Source organism: Pelophylax lessonae (assembly GCF_965119305.1).
Source record: "Pelophylax lessonae genome assembly, chromosome: 1".
NCBI classification, from domain to species: Eukaryota; Metazoa; Chordata; class Amphibia; order Anura; family Ranidae; genus Pelophylax; species Pelophylax lessonae.
Genome location: NC_138768.1, coordinates 226,134,087 through 226,158,390, shown reverse-complemented (window position 1 = coordinate 226,158,390; position 24,304 = coordinate 226,134,087). Strand labels below are relative to the sequence as shown.

General features: G+C 49.6%; 1 protein-coding gene across 1 annotated transcript in view; it reads right to left on the bottom strand.

Moving 5' to 3' along the window:
* ALDH2 (aldehyde dehydrogenase 2 family member) overlaps positions 1 to 22,346 on the bottom strand; it is a 63,022-nt gene extending 40,676 nt beyond the window's left edge. The window contains exon 1 of the mRNA XM_082255944.1: positions 22,153 to 22,346. Within this exon, the coding sequence (XP_082112070.1) occupies positions 22,153 to 22,281 (129 nt within the window). The 5' untranslated portion in view covers positions 22,282 to 22,346. The remainder of the gene's footprint in view (positions 1 to 22,152) is intronic.
* Between the last annotated feature and the right edge of the window lie 1,958 nt (positions 22,347 to 24,304).

The following is a 24,304-nucleotide window of genomic DNA, read 5'->3' as shown; positions in this document are numbered from 1 at the left end:
AGCCCTCCGGGCACGATAATCCTCCCTTCACCTCCCGCACACCCGCGGCACTGACCTCAGCATGTCTCCGCCGAAGAAAGGCTCGGAAGCTGCGGCAAAACTGGCTGCATTCCGGAGGCTGGAGAAGGAGGCCCCGATCCAAGATGGCGCCGGCCCGTCGCTTGTGGTGGAGGAGCCTGAGAGCCCTGCTACATCCAAGGTATTGGAAGCGATTGCCACTTGCCAGACCATGCTGACAACTAAAATCGAGGAGGTGAAGGTAGATATATCATTGATGCATCAGGATATGCAGAAGCTAAGGGACAGAGTTGGTGAGGCTGAACACAGAATCAGCGAGGTGGAAGACTCCCTCCCCCCATTGCAAAGCTCCTCAGACAGGCTGCAGCAGCAAGTACACCTTATCCTTCAAAAACAAGATGACATGGAGAATAGGCTGCGCCGCTGTAACCTGCGGTTCATTGGCCTCCTGGAGGGCTCTGAAGGTGCAGACCCCTCATCTTATTTGGAACAATTGCTCACTCAGACATATGGCAGGGAATCCTTCTCACCCACTTTAGTTGTGGAACGTGCACATCGCCTCTCAGGGCGTCCCCCCCCTCAGGGTGCACCCCCCCGCACATTCATCGCTAAATTCCTGAACTATCGGGACAGAGATGCCATATTGCGCCTGGCCAGAGTTAAGGGGAACATTCCATTTGGAAATCACAAAATAGCGATTTTCCCCGACTTCTCTGCTGAGGTCCAGAGGCGCCGCAAGAGCTTTTTGGAGGTCAAACGCAGGCTGCGTATCAAGAATATCAAATACTCTATGTTGTACCCGGCCCGTCTTAGAGTGGAGGGTGAGGACCGAGCCCACTTCTTTGAGGATCCGGAAGCCGCCATCTCCTGGTTAGAAGGACTGGAAGCTAGAGCCTGACCACCTTGCCCTGGCGACATCATGATACTTTCTCCCTGATTGCCTATGCCTTACGCTGCTGCAGAGGTGGAGGGGGTTTTGTAGATCCTGCGGAACTCAAGACTTTGCATCCCCCTTCCCCCCTCATTTCCCTGCACTACTGCTCCTGAGTTTGACCGGCGGAGCGCCCTAGCTCCACAGATGGAACTGATTTTTCTGTTCTCTTCCTATGGATTTCCACCTGCCCATAGGCTTTGCTACCCAGCGATACACCTGTTGGTTTTCGCCCCCTACACCCGCTCAGGCGTGTGTTTGTGCCCAACTTCCCTGTTGCCCCCTGCGACTTCTGATGGACCTGGGCCCCCGGCCCCCCCTTGCTTGCCCTAGTTGTATTTTGCTGTATTTTTGCTGACTATCCTGGGGGTCCCTGGCCTCCTGATCTTGTTTTTTGCCAGTCGCATGTGGGCCTGTTCTGGTTGTGGCACTTGTTTGGGAACATGCCCGCACAAGTTGGGGTTGGTGCAGGGCAGGGAGGGGGGATTGGGGTATTACCATTGTTTACAGTTTATAATTGGTACAATCTCTATACTGTTTCTGTTCTATGCACATTGACCTCAAGTAATAACTGCCTGCTCTTTTGCTGCCGTTTATTAATGCTAGTGTATGACCGTGAACCTGTTAGTTCTGTGGCCTTATTGCCTGAGATCCTGGGAGCCTCCGCTCCACGCTCCGTATTACCCCTGCCATGGCCGCATTGAAATTCTTGACGTGGAATGTCAGGGGTATGCGCGATAAGATTAAACGGACGGCTGTCTTTAATGTTTTACGCCGTGTCCGGGCTGACATTATAGTACTGGTGGAGACACATTTGGAGGGCCGCGTACAGCAGTCTCTCAAACGGCCCTGGGTTGGCTGGGTGCAGCACTCTGCATATAGCTCGCACTCCAGGGGTGTGGCGCTTCTGGTGGCCAAATCGGTACATTTCCAGCTCCTGGGATCTCAGGTTGACCCAATGGGTAGATATGTATTTCTCAAAACGTCAGTCTATGGGGAATTGATGCTGCTGATGGCTTTCTATGTGCCCCCCCCTTACTCTGCTGTGGTTATAATGGAGGGGTTGGCGTTTATGGCACAATGCCCGGGGGCCCCGGTGATCTGGCTGGGCGACTTTAACAATGTGATGGACTCGGGTCTGGATAGATCCGGTGGCGCCTCCCAGGCGCCGCCGGGGTCGTCCCCGACCAGGTTCTCCCGATTGTTGGAGAGCTTTGGTTTGGCCGACTCTTGGCGCAGCAAGTACCCCGCTCAGCGTGCGTACTCCTGTTTCTCGGCTGCACACCATTCTATGTCACGCATTGATTTGATATTGTTGTCTCGAACCCTGCTCCCCAGGTTACTGGCGGCAGGCTTCGCCCCACGGACTCTGTCTGATCACTGCCCTTATTGGATACTGTTGTCCTTGCCCTGCAATAGACCTCCCCCGGCCTGGCGCCTGAATCCCGCCTGGCTCCCCTTGGTGTCTGATGGGAACGACATTGAGGGGACCTGGACACAATTCTTTTCTGATAATGAGGGCACTGCCTCCCCGGCTGCAGTGTGGGAGGCATTTAAACTGTTCGCCAGATCCACTATGATTTCCAAAATCAAAGCTGTTAGAGCGCGGGCCGCTGAGGAGATCTCCAGGGCAACGACAAATCTAATGGAAGCTGAACAGGCCTTTATGGCGGACCCGACTCCGACGCATGAATCCCAGTATAAATTGGCCTCTAAAGTCCTTTCCCAACTTGAATATGAGAAGGCGAAATCTAAGATGTTTTTTCAGAAGCAGAATCTGTTTGCACATGGAGAGCGGGCGGGGAAACTCCTCGCATATTTAGTCCATTGTGAGGATAGGCCCCCGGTAGTTATTACTTTAAAGGATGACCTGGGTAATGAGATCACTGATCCTGCTGCGGTGACACAGTGTTTCCGATCATTTTTTAGTACACTTTACACCTCTAAGGCCCCCGCTGACTGCACTGACATGCATGACTTTCTGGACTCTATCGACTTTCCCACTTTGACACCCGACCAGTTGGCGACCCTCGAGGCACCCATTTCTGTGGAGGAGATTGCAGCAGCCGTGTCCGAGTTCTCTAGATCTAAGGCCCCCGGCCTAGACGGCCTCCCGATTGAATTCTTCTCCCAATATTCGGAACTCCTTTCTCCTAAATTATTGGCTTTGTTTCAATCTCTGTTCAAGGATGCAGCCCTGCCCCCTTCTATGCGAGAGGCGCTAATTGTGCTCATCCCCAAGCCGGGCAAAGACTTACACGCCCCAGAGTCTTACCGTCCCATCTCTTTGCTCCCAGTAGACACTAAAATCCTTGCGAAAATTTTATCCCTCCGTCTTAACAAGGTGATCCTTTCACTCATACACTCGGACCAGGCCGGGTTCATGCCTGGGAGGAACACCTCATTTAACCTTCGTCGGTTATTCATGAATCTCCAGGCACAACACGACGGAATGGGCGGCAGGGTGGTGGTCTCCTTGGACACGGCTAAGGCGTTCGACTCGGTAGAGTGGCCATTTCTATGGACCTGCCTGGACCGATACGGCTTTGGACCTAATTTTATTAAGTGGGTCAAACTTCTATATAGCGCCCCGGTAGCTAGGGTCCTGGCCAACGGCTGGCAGTCGACCGCCTTCCCTTTGTCCCGTGGCACTCGACAGGGGTGCCCCCTCTCCCCCCTGCTGTATGCCCTGGCCGCGGAACCCCTGGCGATGGCCATTAGAGCACATCCCGGGATTCGTGGCCTCCGTAAGGGACCGCTGGAGGAGAAGATCAGCATGTATGCTGATGACACTTTGTTATATTTGGAAGACTCTCGAGAATCCCTGCTCACGGCTCTCTCTTTAATTGAACGGTTCGGACGATTCTCCGGTTTTCAGATAAACTGGGATAAGTCACAAATTCTCCCGCTTGACGAGAGCCCGCAGGAGATCGCCCCCGCTAACCCGGCCTTACAATGTGTATCCCGCATTAAATACTTAGGGATTCAGGTGACAGCTAGCTCAGCAGATTATGTCCCGGATAACGTTCAGCCCTTGTTCCCTCTGCTTAAGGCCAAAATTCAAGTGTGGTCCAAATTACCTCTGGGAGTGATGGGTAGAGTCAATTTAATTAAAATGATTCTCCTTCCCAAAATTCTCTATGTTGTATGGCACTCTCCTATATATCTGCCACTCAGGCTGTTTAAGCAGATGGAATCGCTCCTCAAGACCTTTGTTTGGGGTGCTAACCGGCACAAGATCTCCTGGCGCAAACTCAAGAATCCTACAAATCTAGGGGGGTTGGCCCTGCCGGATTTTAATCTGTACTATCTGGCAGCTCAGTTGTCCCAGTTCTTTCACATAGATAAAACGGATAGAGAACGCTTCTTGACCCTGCTCTGCCCTGGGTGGGCTCATCCCCTCGGGGACCCCCTCCTAGTTATCCTTAGGGGCGTCAGGGGCTCGCCGGAGCCCCTGTGCCCCAGATCTCTCCTATATCACTATTGTCGGATCTGGGAGGTGGTGGCGTCCAGGCTTCGGTGCCCTCCATTCCACACATTCACCCCTCTGTGGCATAATAGTACATTGCGTGAGTTCCTCTCCATCCCTGACCTGTCGATATGGAGTGGGAGGGGTATTTTCCTCCTTAGCCATATCTCCACGACCACTGGTCTACGGTCTTACGAGACCCTGCGAGACCAGTTTGCGCTCCAGGGCCCCATGCACTACAGATACTTACAGCTTTCCCATGCCTATAGATCTCAATTCCCTGACGGTCCTCCTGAGATAGAATCGGTTACCACCCTTGAGATTGTTAAAAGTACAGAACCCAGTCACCTCATTTCCATGTTCTACTCTGAGCTTCACACACCTTCCTCGACCACTTTAGCTTTTGCACTTAAGACCCGCTGGGAGCGCAATGTGGGGGCCATGAAGGATGAGGAATGGGAGGATGCCTTGGAGACGTGCCGCAGAGTGTCGCCAAAACTGTCGGATCGCCTAACCCAGACCTTTATAATACACCAGGCTTATCTCACCCCACTTAGACTGTCCAAATATCACCCTGACTTGGTCCCCTCTTGTCCTATGTGCGGAGACCCTGATGCCTCCTTCTTTCATCTATTGTGGAGCTGTCCCCAATTACAGACTCTATGGCAACAAGTAGTCACATTTCTGCATGACAAAATGGGGTCTCCTCTACAACTCTCTCCTAAGGAGTGTCTCCTGGGGGTCTATCCGGATGGAGAGATGCCCAAATCCACTGTTATATTTCTTCAGGAAACTTTGTTTATAGCACGTAAATTGATAGCCAGGCGGTGGATGAGACCTACTCTAGGATTGTGGATTAAGGAAATCAATAGTGTCATCCCATTTCATAAACTTTTATATAAACATAGGGGGTGCCCTCAGAAGTTCAACAAGATTTGGGACAAATGGGTGCAGTGCCCTGATACGGCTCAGTAGTGACGTGGGTAACTACTTTATGCTGACCACCCCAGTTAAACTAATATTGTCTGCTTGAGTGTTGGGCCGAAAGAAAGTAACTGACTACTGCCTTTTTTTTACTATGTCTGCTCTGTTTCTAAGTGTTAATCACTGTGTATATTTGTATTTTTTGTACCCCTGTGTGTTATGAATCTGATTGCAGTTTCAATGCACGGTTTATTTTTGTATTGTACCAAAAGTTTCAATAAACCTCACGGTTTTAAAAAAAAAAAAAAAAAAAAAAAGAGTTATAATGCGTGCAACATTACCGATGGTTTGCCTGAAAAGAATTTACAAGCGTTTAGACAGATCTAGGCATCCCTGCCGAATGTCAAATTGGTGTCAACATTGTACTGAAAAAAGTGAGGTCACCAATCTGCCTGCAATTGTAGTAGAAGTAGCACACTGATGACTGCTACAAGATCTCCATTTACAACAAAATGGAGACAAAAATGCTGAAATGTTCGTAAAATGTAATTAAACCACTTAAGCCCCGGAAGATTTTACCCCCTTCTTGACCAGGGGTCGGCACTGCGTGACTTTAACAGACAATTGCGCGGTCGTGCGACGCTGCACCAAAACAAATTTGACGTCCTTTTTTTCCCCACAAATAGAGCTTTCTTTTGGTGGCATTTGATCACCTGTGTGATTTTTTGATCATGCGCCATAATAAAAAAAAAAAAAAAAGCGCGACAATTTTGCAAAAACAATATTTTTCACATTTTTTTTTATATGAAATTCTCCCTCCCCCTCTCCCCCCCCCCCCCAAAAAAATAAAATAAATCACAATAAGCGTATTTTGATTGGTTTGCGCAAAAGTTATTGCGTTTACTAAGGGAAAGATTGTAATTTTTGTTGTTTTTTTTTTTTAACGAGTAATTTTTTTTGCGGGACTGCGACATTGCGGACAGATCGGACCCTTGACTGACATTTGACACTTTTGGGGGTACCAGTGACATTATTACAGTAATCAGTGCTATAAATATGCACTGTTACTGTAAAAATGACACTGGCAGGGAAGGGGTTAAGTATGTCCCTAGGGGCGTGTTTCTAACTGTGATTGGACATGGCTACTGGTGTAAGAACAGAGATCAACGGTCCTACATAGTAGAACCGTGTGATCTCCATTTTTACACAGGGGAGAATGACAGGCAGCTTTGTTTACATTAGCCGCCTGCCTTTCTCTTTTCACGGCGAACTATCGCGAGTCACACGCACTGACTTGTTAGGGAACGAGCCGGGGCGGGCGCTCGCTCGCTATTGGCTCACAAGCTAGTGACGTACCCATACGTCACTTTGCCTGGCCGGGACTGACCGCCACAGTATATGTACTTGCGGCGGTCGGCAACCGGTTAAAATCAGACTATACAAACTGCATTAACCAACAGCATGTCACAAGAGTAGTTGAGCATGTTTCAGACTGCATTCTCACCTGAGCATCTTGTGTGAGAATTTCTCTGGTGTTTTTTCAGGCGCTTGTATGTGCATTTTTGTACAGCACTTTAAAGTGTTTGAGCTTTGGCGTTTTGTTCATTAGCTAACAGAGAAAAATATAATCCGTGTCATTTGCTGCCATGCATTTCAGCTTTTCATCCACTTTTACTTCGTATTTAATTTTGTAAGGGGGTTAGCTTTTTTTTTTTCTATGTTTGGGGGTAAGGATTAGCCTTTAATATATTAGGGTTGGGGGTTATTAGAAAGAAGACGACCACACCAATCTGAGCTACAAAAAAAAAAAAAATAAAATAAAAAAAAAAAAAAAAACGGAATTTTTGTAAAATCTTACCTGTAAAATTCCTTTCTCTGAGTCCTCCGACAGTCGCCGCCTCTTCATATTCGTCACATATGGGGGTATTAGACTTTGCTCCGAAGGAGTAGCTAGGCAACAGAATATGTTAACAATAAAGCTTTAACATATCCCACCCTCAAGGGGTGGTCCCCTCAGTCAATACCCTCCTACTTCCTGCAACCATATCTCAGTTTTAGTGGAATAGCAGTAGAGTATACAACCAAACCCCAAAAGAGGGGCGGGGGCGGCGACTGTCGGAGGACTCAGAGAAAGGAATTTTACAGGTAAGATTTTACAAAAATTCCGTTTTCTCTTACGTCCGACAGTCGCCGCCTCTTCATATTCGTCACATATGGGGACGTCCCAAAGCAGTGCAAACATGAGGGGTGGGAAACGCATCCGCGCCGAAAGGCAACGCAGTCTCCACATCAAAGAAAGGAACCTTACCAAAGGAAGGAAACCAGCTGGGCAACAGCAAAAATAAGTGCTCAACAGGAGCAACAACCCAGGAAAAGACAAAAAACCAGGGGATACAAAAAACTATCCCAACAGCCAGGAGTCCCCAACAAGGGACCCTATGGAACAGCCGCACTAAGAACCTTGCGGCCAAAGGAAGCATCCGCCGATGCCTGAACATCTACTTTGTAGAATTTTGTGAAAGTGTGCACGGTCGACCAAGTCGCCGCCTTACACACCTGGGCTACAGAAGCCCCATGACGGCAGGCCCAAGACGTACTCAGAGATCTAGTAGAGTGCGCCTTCACAGGCACAGGGGGAACCTTCCCCTGCAAGGCATAGGCCTGTTCAATGGTCTGCCTGATCCATTTGGCGATGGTAGAGGCCGAAGCCGCCATGCCCTTCCGAGGACCCTCTGGAAGAACAAACAAGGAGTCCGTCTTACGAAAAGACTCAGTCGATTTAAGGTAAACCCTAATCGCCCGAACAACATCCAGAGAGTGCAATCTCACCTCCCTTGGATGTTTCGGCTTCGTGCACAACGAAGGCAAAACAATATCCTCGTTAAGATGGAATTCCGAAACTCGTTTCGGCAGAAAAGAAGGATTAGGTCGCAAGACCACCTTATCCAAATGAACAACCAGGTACGGAGACTTGCAGGACAAAGCCGCCAGTTCCGACACTCTGCGAGCCGAAGTGATCGCCACCAAAAAGGCGACCTTTTTGGACAACATAGACAACGAGATCTCCCTGATCTGTTCAAAAGGAGCACGTTGTAACACAGATAGAACGAGATTCAAGTCCCAAGGGGGCAAAGGATCCCTCCTAGGAGGAACCAGATGCCGCACACCCTGAATAAAAGTGCCAACCAAGGAGTTGGAAGCCACGGGACGTTGAAACAGAACGGCCAGCGCAGACACCTGACCCTTTATCGTAGCCAGTGCCAAACGCTGATCGACACCCGTCTGAAGGAAAGACAGCACACGGGAAACCGAGTACGTGCGGGGTGAAAACCCCCTGGACTCACACCAGGCAAAATAGGCCTTCCAAGTACGGTAATAAACCTTCCCCGAGGAAGACTTCCTCGCGTTGATCAAAGTATGAACGACCTCTGGAGAGAGACCCTTCTCCTTCAGGACCTCGGTCTCAACAGCCAGGCCGTCAAAGCCAGCGACTGTAAAGCAGGATGGTAAATCGGTCCTTGAGACAGTAGATCGTCTCGAAGAGGCAGACGCCAAGGGGCGTCGACCGCCAGATTCACGAGGTCTGCGTACCAGGACCGGCGAGGCCAGTCCGGTGCCACAAGAATCACCGTGCTGCGTTCCGAGTGTAACCTGCGAAGGAACCTGGACAGCAACTGAATCGGTGGAAACGCGTACATCAGCCTGTACTGATGCCACGGGGCCACTAACGCGTCCGACGCGTCTGCCCGAGGGTCGCGCGTCCTTGCCACGAACCTCTTCACCTTGTAGTTGAGGCGAGACGTGAACAGGTCCACATCTGGAAGACCCCACTTCGCGCACAACATCTGGAAGACAGCCGGGTGGAGAGACCATTCCCCCTGATCCAGGGTCTGGCGACTCAGATAGTCCGCCTGCCAGTTCTCCACTCCCGGAATGTGAACCGCCGTTATCGCCGGGACATGAGTCTCGGCCCAAGACAGAATGTCGGCCACTTCGAGCCGCTCGGGCACTCCTGGTGCCCCCTTGGTGGTTGATGTAGGCCACCGCCGTGGCATTGTCCGTCTGCACCCGAACCGGGCAGCCCTGCAGCCGGTCCGTCCAGCGATGAAGACAGAGCCTTATCGCACGCAATTCCAGAATGTTGATCGGGAGGGAAGACTCCCCCTCCGACCAAGTTCCCTGGGCGGACAGAACGCCCAGAACACCACCCCAGCCCGACAGGCTGGCATCCGTGGTGATTACCGTCCACGAGCTCGGACGAAACGACTTGCCCCCGGACACCAACGGGGACTGGAGCCACCACAGAAGGTTTTCCCTGGTGCGATGACTCAACGAGATCTGAAGATCCAGAGATTGAGGTCGCCCGTCCCACCTGGACAGGATCTCCGCTTGGAGACCCCGCGTGTGAAACTGCGCGAAAGGAATCGCCTCGAAGGCCGAGACCATCAATCCCAGACATCTCATACACGTCCGCAGAGACGAGTGTGGAACGTCCCTGAGGGACCTGACTTCCTCCTGAAGAGTCCTGAGTTTGTCTTCCGGCAGGAAGACCTTCGCCTGCACCGAGTCCAGTATCATTCCCAGATAGGGGAGACGAACCGACGGACTCAGTGTCGACTTTGGAACATTTATCGTCCAACCAAACTCCTGCAGAGTTTGCATTGTGACAGACAGGTCCTCCTCCAGACCCTGTCTGGTCGCAGACCGAACCAGAATGTCGTCCAGATACCCCAGGACAGAAATGCCCTGGGCCCTCAATAATGCCAGAACCGGTGCAAGCACCTTGGTGAAGACCCGCGGAGCCGAGGCGAGACCAAAGGGCAACGCCACGAACTGGTAGTGATCCTCCGCAATGGCAAATCGAAGGTATCTCTGATGACCCTCGAATATGGGGATGTGAAGGTACGCATCCTTCAAATCGATGGAGGCCATGAATTCCCCCGGAACCAGGGCAGCCACCACCGAGCGCAGGGATTCCATGCGGAACTTGCGAACCCGCACAGAGCGGTTCAGAGCTTTCAAGTCCAGAATCGGACGAACCTTGCCCTCCTTCCTGGGCACGGTGAACAGATTGGAATAAAACCCCCGAAATCTGTCCCGATGAGGCACCGGAACCACCACTCCCTGAGCCCTCAGGTCCCGCACCGCCAGGTGCAGATCCCGCAGGCGCTCTGGAGACAGTTGGAGATTTGAGGGAAAAAATCTGCTCTCCGGCCGAGAGAGAAACTCGATCTTGTAACCAGATCGAACGATTTCCAGAACCCATCTGTCCCGCACACGGGCCAACCAGGGCTGAAGAAAACCGAGCAAGCGTCCCCCCACCCCAAAACTGGGTGAGGGCGCCCCTTCAGGCCGAACTGTTATGGGCCGCAGGTCCGGATTGGCCGGACTTCTGTTTCCCAGACCAGGGCTTCTTCTGAGAGCCTTGGCCTTTGAACGGTTTGCCCTTGTAGTGCGGCCGAAAGGACCCCTGAGGGGGCCGAAAATTTGCATGCTTCTTCCCAGAAGCCCCCTTAGCCTTGGGGAAATGGGGCAAGAGAGTGCTCTTACCCCCGGTGATCCCCTTAATCAACACATCCAGGGACTCCCCAAAAAGGCGAGACCCATCATAAGGCAGATTGGCTAAGTTCTTACGTGAAGATTGGTCCACCGACCAACATTTCAACCAAACCAGGCGGCGAGACAACACCGCCACGCTGTGCACACGTGCAGCCAACGGAATCAGGTCCAGGTCCGCATCACACAGATACATGACACCCTGGTGGATCTGATCCACCATATCCAGGGTCGCCGCCGAGGCCGAATCGGCCACTAGGACGCGCCTAAGCATCTGCGTCCAACTTGCGATCGCCTGGGCCGCCATGAGAGAAGCAAACAGAGCCTTAAGCATAGAACCCGTAACAGAATAAGTATGACGGGCAAGAGACTCCAGTCTCCTATCCGTGGCATCACGGAAAACAGGGGAACCCTCTGCAGGAATCGCAGTGGCTTTGTTCAAAACCGCAATTGCATGATCCACTGGCGGAGGCACACACCACCGTTCATCAGTGGCAGGCGAGAAAGGATAACGCAGCTTGAATTTACTTGGTACCGCAAAAGGCTTGCGCAGATCGCGCCATTGATCCTTAACAGCGCGCTGAAAATCAGCATTGCAGGGAAAAACCTGCGGCGTCCTGCGTTTTCTCTGCGTCCCATAAGCCGCCAAGGCAGCGGGGGGACACACTTCGTCCTGCAAACGTAGCGTCTGCTTAATGGAAGCAATCAACTCATCCATGATTGCAAGCTCTTCAGGCGAGCCAGGGGGAGAATTATCAACCCCCTCAACTTCAGCCTCTACCTCAGACCCCACCAGATCAAGAGAGGAGCGGGACCCCGATAAGGGGGTCCCTGCCAGAACAGCCCCATCACCTTCACCCTCAGAATCAGAGGACAGAGCAACTCTGGGCCGTTTAGTAGATTGAGCAGCCACCAGCATTTGCACCTGGGCAGCAAGGCCAGCCACAATAGTGGCTAAATCCCCCCCTGGGGGGGAAACAGCGGTCCCCTGGCTTTCCACCAATACTGTAGGAAACTTGCCCTCCTGAGAATCCATTGCCCCTGTAATGCCAGACAACCAAGGGTTAACTGCCCCCTTTTAGCAAGCGCGGCAAGCGCAGCCCACCGCACCACACTCAGGCACAATGAGACCCCCACAGGGAATATACAAACTGAGTACAGGCAATGGATGACAAGAACAGAAGGATAAAACCTGAGGAGACCCCGCTGCTGCTGCTGCCTCGATCGGTGTTCCTGGAAAGAGGAAGTGATGCTGCCAGGGCGCTCTATGTAAGCCTATGGAGGCTACAAGAAAATGGCCGCCGTGCATGTAAACCATGCGGCCGGAGCGGGCGCCGGTAAAATGGCGTCGTTTGGCGCCGAAAACGCCGCTCCACAGTGCATAAAAACACACACATTACATCCCAATATATGGATACATGTTAGATCGCCGCAGCGATCGCTGTATATGCCCAAACATGCCAAGAAAAAACATGCCCCACAGCACACAGCTTCTCACACTGCCCAGCCTGACACACACAGTGTCACACATCTCCCCCCCCCCCCCCTGCAGCCCACAGCATGCAGCCGAGAGATAGGGAGACAAGCAGTGTGATTAAAGGCAGGTTACACAGTCCCAGACTGAGACCCCCCCAGACAGACAGGTCCCCACATAAATACACTTACCTCACATGGCGTGGGGAACCCGCACAGGCGAACAAGCCGCTGCACATGAGGCAGGGAGAGTCGCAATTCAAGACGCACACAATGGAGGTTAAGAAACCGCACAGCGTCCGGTGAGGTAGCCACCTCACCAATCATCCCTGCACCGAACAGGGATGGGTCGTTCACTGTGCCAGGAGCGTTACCTGGCTGAACGCTCGATGGCAGACTGGGAAGCCACCGACCCACGACCTGCGACCAGGGGGATCAGCCCGAGACCCAGTCCGCATGATCCTCTTCGTCCGAAGAACTAACTAATGCTGACAAAAATAACAGCTAAGTAAAGGTAGAGAGAAAAACTCAAACAAAATATTAAAAAGAAGAAAGAGTCTGGGACAAAAAGTCCCAGCACAGAGAGAGCCAGCCACTCCTGACAAGCTAGACATTAAAACTGAGATATGGTTGCAGGAAGTAGGAGGGTATTGACTGAGGGGACCACCCCTTGAGGGTGGGATATGTTAAAGCTTTATTGTTAACATATTCTGTTGCCTAGCTACTCCTTCGGAGCAAAGTCTAATACCCCCATATGTGACGAATATGAAGAGGCGGCGACTGTCGGAGGACGTAAGAGAAAAGAAGGATTCTGGGGACTTTTAGTGGAGTGAACCATCTCCATAGAGAATTTTTTTTGTCTACTCCAGAATTTGAGCTTCACACTGAATGGTGCCTAAAAAGCACTCACCCATTCTCTAGTCTAGAGCAGGGAATTACACAAGGCTGGTTGGGCAGGTTGATGCTAATACTATGCAATTCAAAATACACTTTTTAAATGCATGGGTTAAATTCTTTAGATATTGCAAAAGTTTATAGTTTAGCAGTTCAAACAAAAAGCAGTTCTCAGTGCTGTACATAGACTACCCATTCTCTTTTCTTCCTAACACATCTGCAAGATGTCATACTGAGACCTTGCCAAGCCAGGTAATGTAGGCATCAAGTAGGCACCGAGACCACTTGAGAATATAGCTATGGAATTCAAGAGACTAACCACTTCACGACCGTGCTATAACCAAATGACAGCTACAGCGCGGTCGCACTTTGCCAGGAGGCCGTCATATGAAGTCTTCCTGAGCCGACCCCCCCCCCCGGCACAAATCGTCAGAGTTCTGATCAGTGTAATGAGCCAATCACGGCGGCTATTTACCACGTGATCAGCTGTGTCCAATCACAACTGATCAGTGTAAACCGGATTTGCCGGTTATCTGTTCTGCTCTCCTCATGCTGACAGCACATGAGAGGAGAGCAGAGCAGATAACCGGCAAATCCAGACAGGGGACATTGGTACTGATCATCAAGGCACTGGGTAGATACCGGTCTTGCTGATGGGTTAAGGACCTTCTATGGCTCTGTCCAGCTCTCCTAGAGTAACTGCAGGTCTCCTGGAATTTACTCCATGCTCTTGAGACTGTACTTGGAGACACAGCAACCCTTCTGGCAATGACACGTATTAATGTGCCATCCTAGAGGAGTTGGACTGCCTGTGCAATAGGGGGGTGTTGAATAAAATCGCAGCATCAATGAATCGCGATTCTGCATCAATGCTGAGAGTCAGCCGAATCGATTGCCGATGAAGTCATCCAGCACTCAATGTAGTGTTCTGACTCTCCTGGAGAAACAGAGGCAGAGCCTGCCTGGTGATCAAAGTCCCCTCACTTTCCAGATGGACACTGGAGCAGAAAGTCAACTGATAAACTGACAGCCAGTAGAGTAGAGTAAAGGGGGAGGAGCTCTAGGAGACCCCATATCAACAGAAGCATCACTGGAGGCACAGGAAGGGAGAAGAGAAGCAGAGACACTGAAAGCGTGCCAGTGTCACTGATGGCTTCCCTCCCCACCGCCATCCCTCTGTCACAGTCACTTATATTTTGTTTATTTAGGACAAAAATAAATCAGGTCCTTGTTAAATCTGCTGAGTAACCCAGAACTAGTTTGAGAGGCAGTCTATTCCATATTTTCACAGCTCTTACGGTAAGAAGCCTTTCCTCTTGCTGTAAAGCATGCCCCTTTGTTCTCTAATGAACTGAAAGGGAATAGCTTGTAGACCTCTTTTTAGGATGGTTATGAGAATGACCCTCCCAAATAGGATAACAACAGCAAATGACAAAAATTCTTCTGACGGCTTGAATTTTCGGATAAAAACGTGGGTATTACTTGTGATGCATCGTGGAATTAAATTGTTGATAGTATAATCCTAATCGAACTGTGAGATCAGTGAAGATGCACACCTAGTGTGCAACCTCTATAGGGTCCAGGTATCCCCTCGTGCTACCAGTAGGGACACTGACCCTAGGCCAAAGCACTCCTGTTTTGGAGGTCACCTCATTGTTGCCCATCTAGTGCACCTGTTATTTCATTAACACCAAAAGCAGCTGAAACTGATTAACAACCCCCTCTGCTACTTCACTGACCAGATCATTATCGCAGGAGTTTACATACACCCCACACAAACACTATACTTAAACTGATCTATGCAATGGTTTTGAACAGAGTTCCCCCGAACCTCTTGACTCCTCCCTTTTCTTGGTGCGCCCCCCACAGCAAGCCGCTTGTTAGGAGCGACTCTGCAGTGTGCCCCCATGAGTCAGTGTATGTCCAAAGACACAAAGCCTGGCTTGGTCCCACCTCCCCCACTCCCTCCTCACTGGATTTTACTGACAGCAGCAAAAGCCAATGGCTCCAGTTGCTCTCAGCCAAGCAGAACTGAAGCCAGGTACAGGGTTGGATTGATACAGGTGTTAGGAAGGGGGTTGGGGCACAGCTATTATACGTTTTTTTTTACTTTAATGCAGAGAATGCAAAAACCTTTAGCCTTTACAAAAAAAAAAAAAAAAAATTATAAGGAAATAGGTCCTTACTCCCGACAGGTACAACATAAGTTGTACCGATCTGCAGCCTTCTCTTCATCCATTCAAAGTGCTGAATTTATAAAGCTTGTCAAGGAGTTCAGAAAAAAAAGGGGGCACAGAGCTGATGTTACACTCTGCAGAGCACAGCAAGGAGAGCTCTGGGGGTTAATTGGAGGGAAGAGACACACACACCCCTGCACACAGCACACAGGATGAAAGCTGAGGCTGTCAATCTGCTGGAGGGCCCTCCCCATCACCAATTTTTCTCTCAGTGTCAAGAGGAGCCCATGTCCACTCCACAACGCTCCGGGGGACAGTTAATTACCATTACCAGGAAACCAGATGGGCATCGCTCCAGACAGAACCTTCTCCATCGAAATGGGGGGGCGGTCCGCCAGGAGGAATGCTGTGATTTGGGCCCAAGACAACCTCGCGAGGCCTTTCACTCGCAGGCCACCAGTGGGGCTATGTCGCGGCCGACCTAGCATGGAGCTGAGGCCTGCGTGCGCTGGCCAGACTGGGGTGACCACTGGATCTAGATTATCCAGCCCATCGCCCAGTCCGGCAGTTAATTCTGGATCTCACAGGAAAAAAAAAAGAAGAAAATTGCCAGGACCAGAGATCCCAACAGGGAAATAGGTCCTTACTCCCTGACTAGGCAGCAAGAAAAAAAAAAATGCCCCCTGGCACTGCCCAAAGGCATAGCCAGACTTTATGCCAAGTGCTCTACTCCTATGGGGGGGGGGGGGGGCAGTATAACCCAATGGTTAAGAAGATCAGGAGCTGGGTCCCTCAATGAACGAAAGAAATAATTTAGGGCATTTAAAAACAAGCCCCTATATAAGTGATGTTTGGGTCACCAATTACAGACTGATAATTGCTGTGGCTAGTTTGCCTATCAACATCCCTGGCGGTATTCCTGAGTGTGGCTCAGGGTTGAATTTCAGTGCCATTAGCGGTAGCCCCGTGCCACACTCCAGGTACCGCCAGGGGAGAAGTCGCTGGATTCTGGAAGAGGTTACTTACCTTGTCCCCAGGATCCCGCGATGTATTCCAGCATCTGGATCTTCCGCCTGATACTGTGTGCCGGCTTCCGTTCCCAGCGAGCGTCGCAGGGGGCTGGAACCGGCGGCAAATTCAAAAAGTAAAACACACTGATCTATTGTAATCCTATTGGATTACATTACTAAATAAAATAAATTTACCTTAGTTTGCCCCCCCCCCCCCCCCCAGTGCCCTTGCCTGCAATTTTACTGTACTAATATTTAACTTGTATTAGAATTTATGATTTTGCGTTTCAAACTTTCACATCTGGGATGTCTACTAGAGTCTTGTTTGGTCAGGTTTAAGTAATTACTAAGAATTGTAGGCCTACAATAAATAACACCAAATTTCCATGCAAAAAATTGTACCGCTTTTGGTACAAAATTCCTGACAATCATACCGCCAGGGAGGTTAAACATAATGGCCTGCAATATTGGCTCTTCTTCCTGCTTTAACAAAGTTATGAATGTACCTGTGTGCAAATAATTCAGTACCAAAGGGTCCAAATATGCAACTTAAGTTGCAGCAGTAAACACAGAAATTGTTCCATATGTTTGAGAATGGCAAAAGCCCATCAGAGCAGCCTGGTCACACCCAGTAACATGTCTTATCGGAGGAGCTGGACAATGGTTTAGCTACTTACCGCATACTGACGTACCCATACGTCGGCAGACTTTGCGGGGTTATACCGGGATGATGCCTCTAGCTAGAGGCATCATCCCGGTACCGTGGTTTAAAGCCGACGGTCGGCTTTCCGTCGGTAACGACCGATGTGGCACGGGAGCCGCTCGATCGTTACCCGGGTGAGCGGGAGGGGGATGTCCCCCCCCCCCTCCCGCGGCTTTACCCGGGGCTCCCGTCCCACCGGGAGCCCCGAGCACCCAGCCGGCGCGTCCGCCGGCTGGATGGAGTCCCGATGAATGCCGGAAACGGCATAGATCGGGTCTCCGATGACGTGACCCGGAGGTGGCATCCATGACGTCACTTCCGGGTTACTGTGCTGCAAATGGCGGCCAATTTAAACCTGTAATAAAGTTGAAAAAGAAAAAATAAATGGGGAAAAAAAAATAATAATAATTTAGCCGCCCCCGTCACCGTTCGCGCACAAAAAAAAAAAAAAAACGTATACGCAAGTCGAGCCGCGAATGAAATCGCTGCAAACCACACATGTGAGGTATCGCCGCGATCGCCAGAGCGTGGGCAATAATTAAAAAAAGAGCTACACTAACTCTAAACTGGTAACCGTTAGATAAATTTAAAGCCATCGCAGATTGAGATCTCTATTGACCGTAGTTTGTCGCCATCCCACGGGGGGGGGGGGGGGGGGCGCAATTTTAAACCGTAACATGTTGGGTATCTATTTACTCGGCGTGACATCATCTTTCACAATATACAAAAAAAAAAAAAAAAAAAAATGGGCTAACTTTACGGTTTACTATTTTTTACATGCAGTGAAATGTGATTTTTTCAAATTTCTTTTCCAAAAAAATGGCGTTTTAAAGACCACTGCGCAAATACCGCGCGACAAAAAATTTTGCAATGACCGACATTTTATTCTCCAGAGTCACTAGCTTGTGAGCCAATAGCGAGCGAGCGCCCGCCCCGGCTCGTTCCCTAACAAGTCAGTGCGTGTGACTCGCGATCGTTCGCCGTGAAAAGAGCAAGGCAGGCGGCTAATGTAAACAAAGCTGCCTGTCATTCTCCCCTGTGTAAAAATGGAGATCACACGGTTTTACTATGTAGGACCGTTGATCTCTGTTCTTACACCAGTAGCCATGTCCAATCACAGTTAGAAACACGCCCCTAGGGACATACTTAACCCCTCCTTCCCCAATAAAGTTAACCCCTTCCCTGCCAGTGTCATTTTTACAGTAACAGTGCATATTTATAGCACTGATTACTGTAATAATGTCACTGGTACCCCCAAAAGTGTCAAATGTCAGTCAAGGGTCCGATCTGTCCGCAATGTCGCAGTCCCGCAAAAAAAAAAACATTACTCGTAAAAAAAAAAAAAAAAAAAAAAAAAAAAAAAAAAAAAGACAATCTTTCCCTTAGTAAAAACGCAATAACTTTTGCGCAAACCAATCAAAATACGCTTATCGTGATTTTTTTTTTTTTATTTTTTTTTTTTTTGGGGGGGGGGGGGGGGGGAGAGGGGGAGGGAGAATTTCATATAAAAAAAATGTGAAAAATATTGTTTTTGCAAAATTGTCGCGCTTTTTTTTTTTGATTATGGCGCATGATCAAAAAAAAAAAAAAAAAAAAAAAAAAAAAAAAAAAAAAAAAAAAAAAAAATCACACAGGTGATCAAATGCCACCAAAAGAAAGCTCTATTTGTGGGGAAAAAAAGGACGTCAAATTCGTTTTGGTGCAGCGTCGCACGACCGCGCAATTGTCTGTTAAAGTCACGCAGTGCCGACCCCTGGTCAAGAAGGGGGTAAAATCTTCCGGGGCTTAAGTGGTTTAATTACATTTTACGAACATTTCAGCATTTTTGTCTCCATTTTGTTGTAAATGGAGATCTTGTAGCAGTCATCAGTGTGCTACTTCTACTACAATTGCAGGCAGATTGGTGACCTCACTTTTTTCAGTACAGCGTTGACACCAATTTGACATTCGGCAGGGATGCCTAGATCGGTCTAAACGCTTATAAATTCTTTTCAGGCAAACCATCGGTAATGTTGCACGCATTATAACTCTTTTAAGCAGTTTGCCTGAAGTTCAGCGAGTCGCCTGTAAGATGACCATGGATCTCGCTAGGTAAAGCATTAGTTTTGCTCATCAGGGGAGCCTGTTCTTTTAGTTAGGCCTGCTCTCTGTGCATTCATTTGGTCTGAGGGAGTGTCCCCACTGCGTCCAATAGGGAGGCCTGTTGGACAGCGGAGGAAACCTGGCCAATGATGCACAGGCTTTATTGGGAGTCCCAGTGGGCAGTGCATACTGGGATTGTCCTTAAAAGCTGAGAGCACATGAGGGAGGGTGTCTTTGGTGGGAAGCAGAGTCCCAGGAGGAGGGTAATGGCTGTCTCTCCTTCTGCGAGTCATAAAAGTCCTGGAGAAACTAAAAGTGGAGCTGAAGGCAGAGCTACCTGGGAAAAAGTGTCCATGAGTACCAGGGGGCTTGCCCAAGGGGTCTGCCCAGGAAGGTGACCACTCCAGTGATGTTTGGACAGAAGGTCAGCGCACACACAGTCAGCGAGAAAGGGGGTGCCAAGTAAAACCCTGAAGAGTAATCTACCAAGTAGTTCACCTTTCATATACTTCACTTCAGTGGCCGGGTGAAGCAGCGGCCTTGCTGCATTCATCATAGATAGAACAAGTCCTCAAGATTGTGCATCGTTTGCCAAGTTAGAGTATCCCACTCATCCCTTCTCCCATCCCATCATAAAATAAAAACAAAAACCAAATCCCCTGGACTGTTTACTGGACTGAGCCAAGAATCTAATACTAGGAATTTAGAAGTCGTTGCTATGGGTAACCCAGGGGAATCCGCTTTAAGCAGCTCCAATGGGAGTAGTGCTACACAAAATGATCTACAAATATTTACTGAAAGCTTGTGCTCGAGTAAAATCAAAAGATTAGGCTACCCGGTGTATATAGATACCAAGCATGTCAAGCTTTAAAGGGATTGTAAAGTCTCAGGTTATTTATAAAAAAAAAAAAAAAAATAGTAATACTTCCCTCCTCTGTGCAGTTGGTTTTGCTTAGTGCAGCCTGAATCCTCTTCTCGGGTCCCTCTGCTGTGCTCCTGGCCCCTCCCTCCTCTCCTGTTCAGTGCCCCACAGCAAGCAGCTTGCTATAGGGGCACCTAAGCAGAGTCACATTCAGACATGGAGCTGTGACCTGGCCCCCACCCCCCCTCTCCTGAGTGACTGACAGCAGTGGGAGCCAATCAGGAGAGCCAATCATACCAGGCAGCTGAGAAACTCCTGCAACATCGCTGGATAAGGATGGGCTCAGGTATGTACAAGGGAGACTGCTGTACATTTTTTCTTTTTTTTTTTTAAATTAAAAACTAAATCAGGAGGTACTGCCAAAGCTCGTTCATCTGTACATCACCTATGGATCACAGGAGTGCAGTTCGTTCTGTGACCCGTTTTCAGCATACAGCGGTCTGAAGTCCCCTCTGCTGCTCCTCCAGCCGTTCCCCTGTGTTATCAGAGGTAGCATGGACGAAAGACTGAATCAGGGTAATTGCATGTAGCGGTTACTAAAGTAGCGATATTCAGCTAAACAGTCATGCTACCCTAACCCTAATTGAGCCACAGACATTGCTGGGAAGAGTCAATGTGTGTACACGCAATTTTCAGAATCCATTTTGTATTACCCTGCAGGCTAAAAATGTGCTTTTCCACCCTGACCCTGTTGTGCAATATGGATTCTAACTTTGTACCGGTTTAGCAAACTGCAAGTTAGTTACTGCAATCTGATCATTCCGAGTATCTATTCTGTTATATTGCACTTGAGCGCAACAGCAACAATATGAATTCTACATGCAAGCTTGTGCATGCCTGTGTACAACACTAACATGGGGGCACTTCGCTACTGATCTAGAAATTGTCTTCATCATAACAAACATGTGATTCAGCAAATTCCTTAACAAGGACTGGATTTATACAGCTAGAAAGAAATCAGGAAGTTTAGTGAAAAAAAAAAAAAAAAAGCAAAGGGAGGACTGTGCACTGTGGTGGGCTGTGCTAATCTTTATTGTTTACATACCATATGTAACTGAGTCCATGTTAGGACTACAACTGGCAGGGTTTCACAGCATGATGAACAGTTTGCACAAAGACAAAAAAATAAAATAAAATACACTGCACCAGATGAAACCCCCTCTTACGCCAGCTACACCATCAGATGACGCTGCTGCACCACCACATGACCCCCCCCCCTTCCACCTAGCTGCTGCACCACCACATGACCCCCCCCCCCTTCCACCTAGCTGCTGCACCAACACATGACCCCCCCCCCTTCCACCTAGCTGCTGCACCACCACATGACCCCCCCCCTTCCACCTAGCTGCTGCACCACCACATGACCCCCCCCCTTCCACCTAGCTGCTGCACCCCCACATGACCCCCCCCCCTTCCACCTAGCTGCTGCACCCCCACATGACCCCCCCCCTCCTCCTCCTATATGCTGCACCACCACATGACCCCCCCCCCTTCCACCTAGCTGCTGCACCCCCACATGACCCCCCCCCCTTCCACCTAGCTGCTGCACCACCACATGACCCCCCCCCCCTCCTCCTATATGCTGCACCACCACATGACCCCCCCCTCCTCCTATATGCTGCACCACCACATGACCCCCCCCCCTCCTCCTATATGCTGCACCACCACATGACCCCCCCCCTCCTCCTATATGCTGCACCACCACATGACCCCCCCCCCTCCTCCTATATGCTGCACCACCACATGACCCCCCCCCCTCCTCCTATATGCTGCACCACCACATGACCCCCCCTCTCCTCCTATATGCTGCACCACCACATGACCCCCCCCCCCCCCTCCTAGCTGCTGCACTACCAAATAAGCCCACATTTAAACACTCCCCCCTATCACAGATCGGGGGCCCTCTTCTACAAATTTACAACCAGGATAACAATGCAATGGGCCGCAGAGCAATCATAAAGTAGAAATGGCGAGTGTCAGATATATAGATTACCTGGTTAAAGTGCACGTCTGGTTTAGGGTTGGGTGCAGGGATGGCAGCGGCAGAGAACCGGCTGATCTGTGTCCCCAGAGGAACAGAGGAGACCCTAGAGCAGAGATGACCTAGGGCAGCCCGAAGCATGGTGACAAGGCAGAATCCCGATCAGTCCGTCCACACAGCAACACCTGAGATCCACCGAACAACTTCTACACACAGGGAGGAAACTTCTTCACTAGGCTACTGGTTTTCAAAGGCTGGAAGCCCCGCCCATCTGTCAGTCTGCTGGGAAGAACAAGGTGCTGACCAATCCAATTGAAGACAAGCCTCCTGATCCACCAACCAGATAGAGAGGATTAGGATCCCCCTCCTGCGTGAGCAGAGAGATAGATAGAGAGAGTGAGCTGATCTGCTGGCTGTCAGCCTCTGCTAACCTCTGAGCTTTTAACAGGCTTAAAGGAGATCTTGTTTATTAAAGCTCTTTTATTAAGAAGACATTAGTGTGAGTCTTATACTGACAGAAAGGTGGGAGGCATTCCTTCACAATGGGGTGTAATGGGAGAGCTTCCAACTGTCTCTTGTTATTTCTGGGGCATGCTTCTAATATCTGTATATTAGTCCAGGATTTATTCCTAGACAATATCAATCATATCTGCACACTTCATTCTGATGATGTTTGCATTGTTCTAGATTTAGGTTTTCCAAAGCCGAATTCTATAACTAAGGGCTTATTAACATTTGCAGCAGCACTTTCCGCCCATCTAAAAAGCAATCCGTGATGGATTGCTTTTTAGAGGGCAGGGGCTGGGCGGCTGAGATGCAAGCTGTGCTGTCTCCAAGACCTGTGTAAATCCCAGGGCTGGTGCAAGGATTTTTTGTCTACATTGAGGAAGGTGCATTTTGCTGCCCCTCTACCGCACTGGTAAATCCTTCACGTTGCCCCCCCCCCATAATGTGATGGGGCGCAACCTGAAGGACGTCACACAGCACTAAAAAGTTGAGCTATGCTGAACTGCTACTAAGCCCCCGTTCACATTGGAGGGACTTGCCATACGATCTGACAGGTAAAAATCGTATGACAAGCCACAGCCTATTGCCGGCAGAAATCGGTGCGACAACGACTTTGCGGTGCTGCACCGGTTTGAAAAAGTAGTTCCTGCACTGATTTTGGTGATTTCGGGTGTGACTTGCATAGACATCTGTGCATGAAGTCACACAGGTGTCTTCCAAGTTGTATTGACATGCATCTTTGAAATGGTGCAATTTCAGATGAAGTTGCAAGATTTCAAAGCCGCAGTTAATGTGAACAGGGGCTAAACAGCAGTGTGTAATGAGGGGGCAGAGTTATGCTTTCCCCGCTTCCCCTCACTGGCTGCGGGCACTAAATTGTCCACACTGCACCTGGTAGGAGAGAGGGCACAGCATTAGGGGATGGAAGACAGGTATTTTACCCCTTTGTGTATGTTTCTCTCTGTTCAGAGAAGAGAAAAAAAAACACATGGGTGGGCTGCACAGTGACTAATCAGAGGCTATCACAGCGATCAGGAACCAGGAGTCCCAGTTTCCGATTGTTGGTAAAATCCCAGTTTCAGTGCTGGGAGCAAGCGGCCACCCCCTCATCCCCTATCCTGGCACCCTAAGGCAGCTGCCTAAGCAGCCTTATGCTGGAACTGGCCTTGATTAACCCTAAAAAACCCACACCACTGCACCACAAACGCATGCATTGCTTAGGTAGCAGGATAGTTGGAGCAAAGCTGAGCGCAACATGATGTATGATATTTGCTGCCGCATGTGTACAACCACGTCTGGCCTCTGTTGCAGCATAAAGTGACAATAAACTCCAGTTTTAAAAATTAATTCCTTTAAAGAATTCCATGCAAACCCTAACTACTCATTAACCACTTCTGTACCGGAAGATCCCCCCCCCCCCCCAATGACCAGGCCATATTTTGCGATTCAGCACTGTTATTAAACGGACAATTGTGCGGTCGTGCGACGCTGTACCCAAATAAAACCGATGTCCTTTTTTTCCCACAAATAGAGCTTTCCTTTGGTGGTATTTGATAACCTCTGCGATTTTTATTTTTTTGCACTATAAACAAAAAAAGAGCGATAATTCTGAAAGAAATATATTTTTCACTTTCTGCTATGAAACATTCCCAAAAAA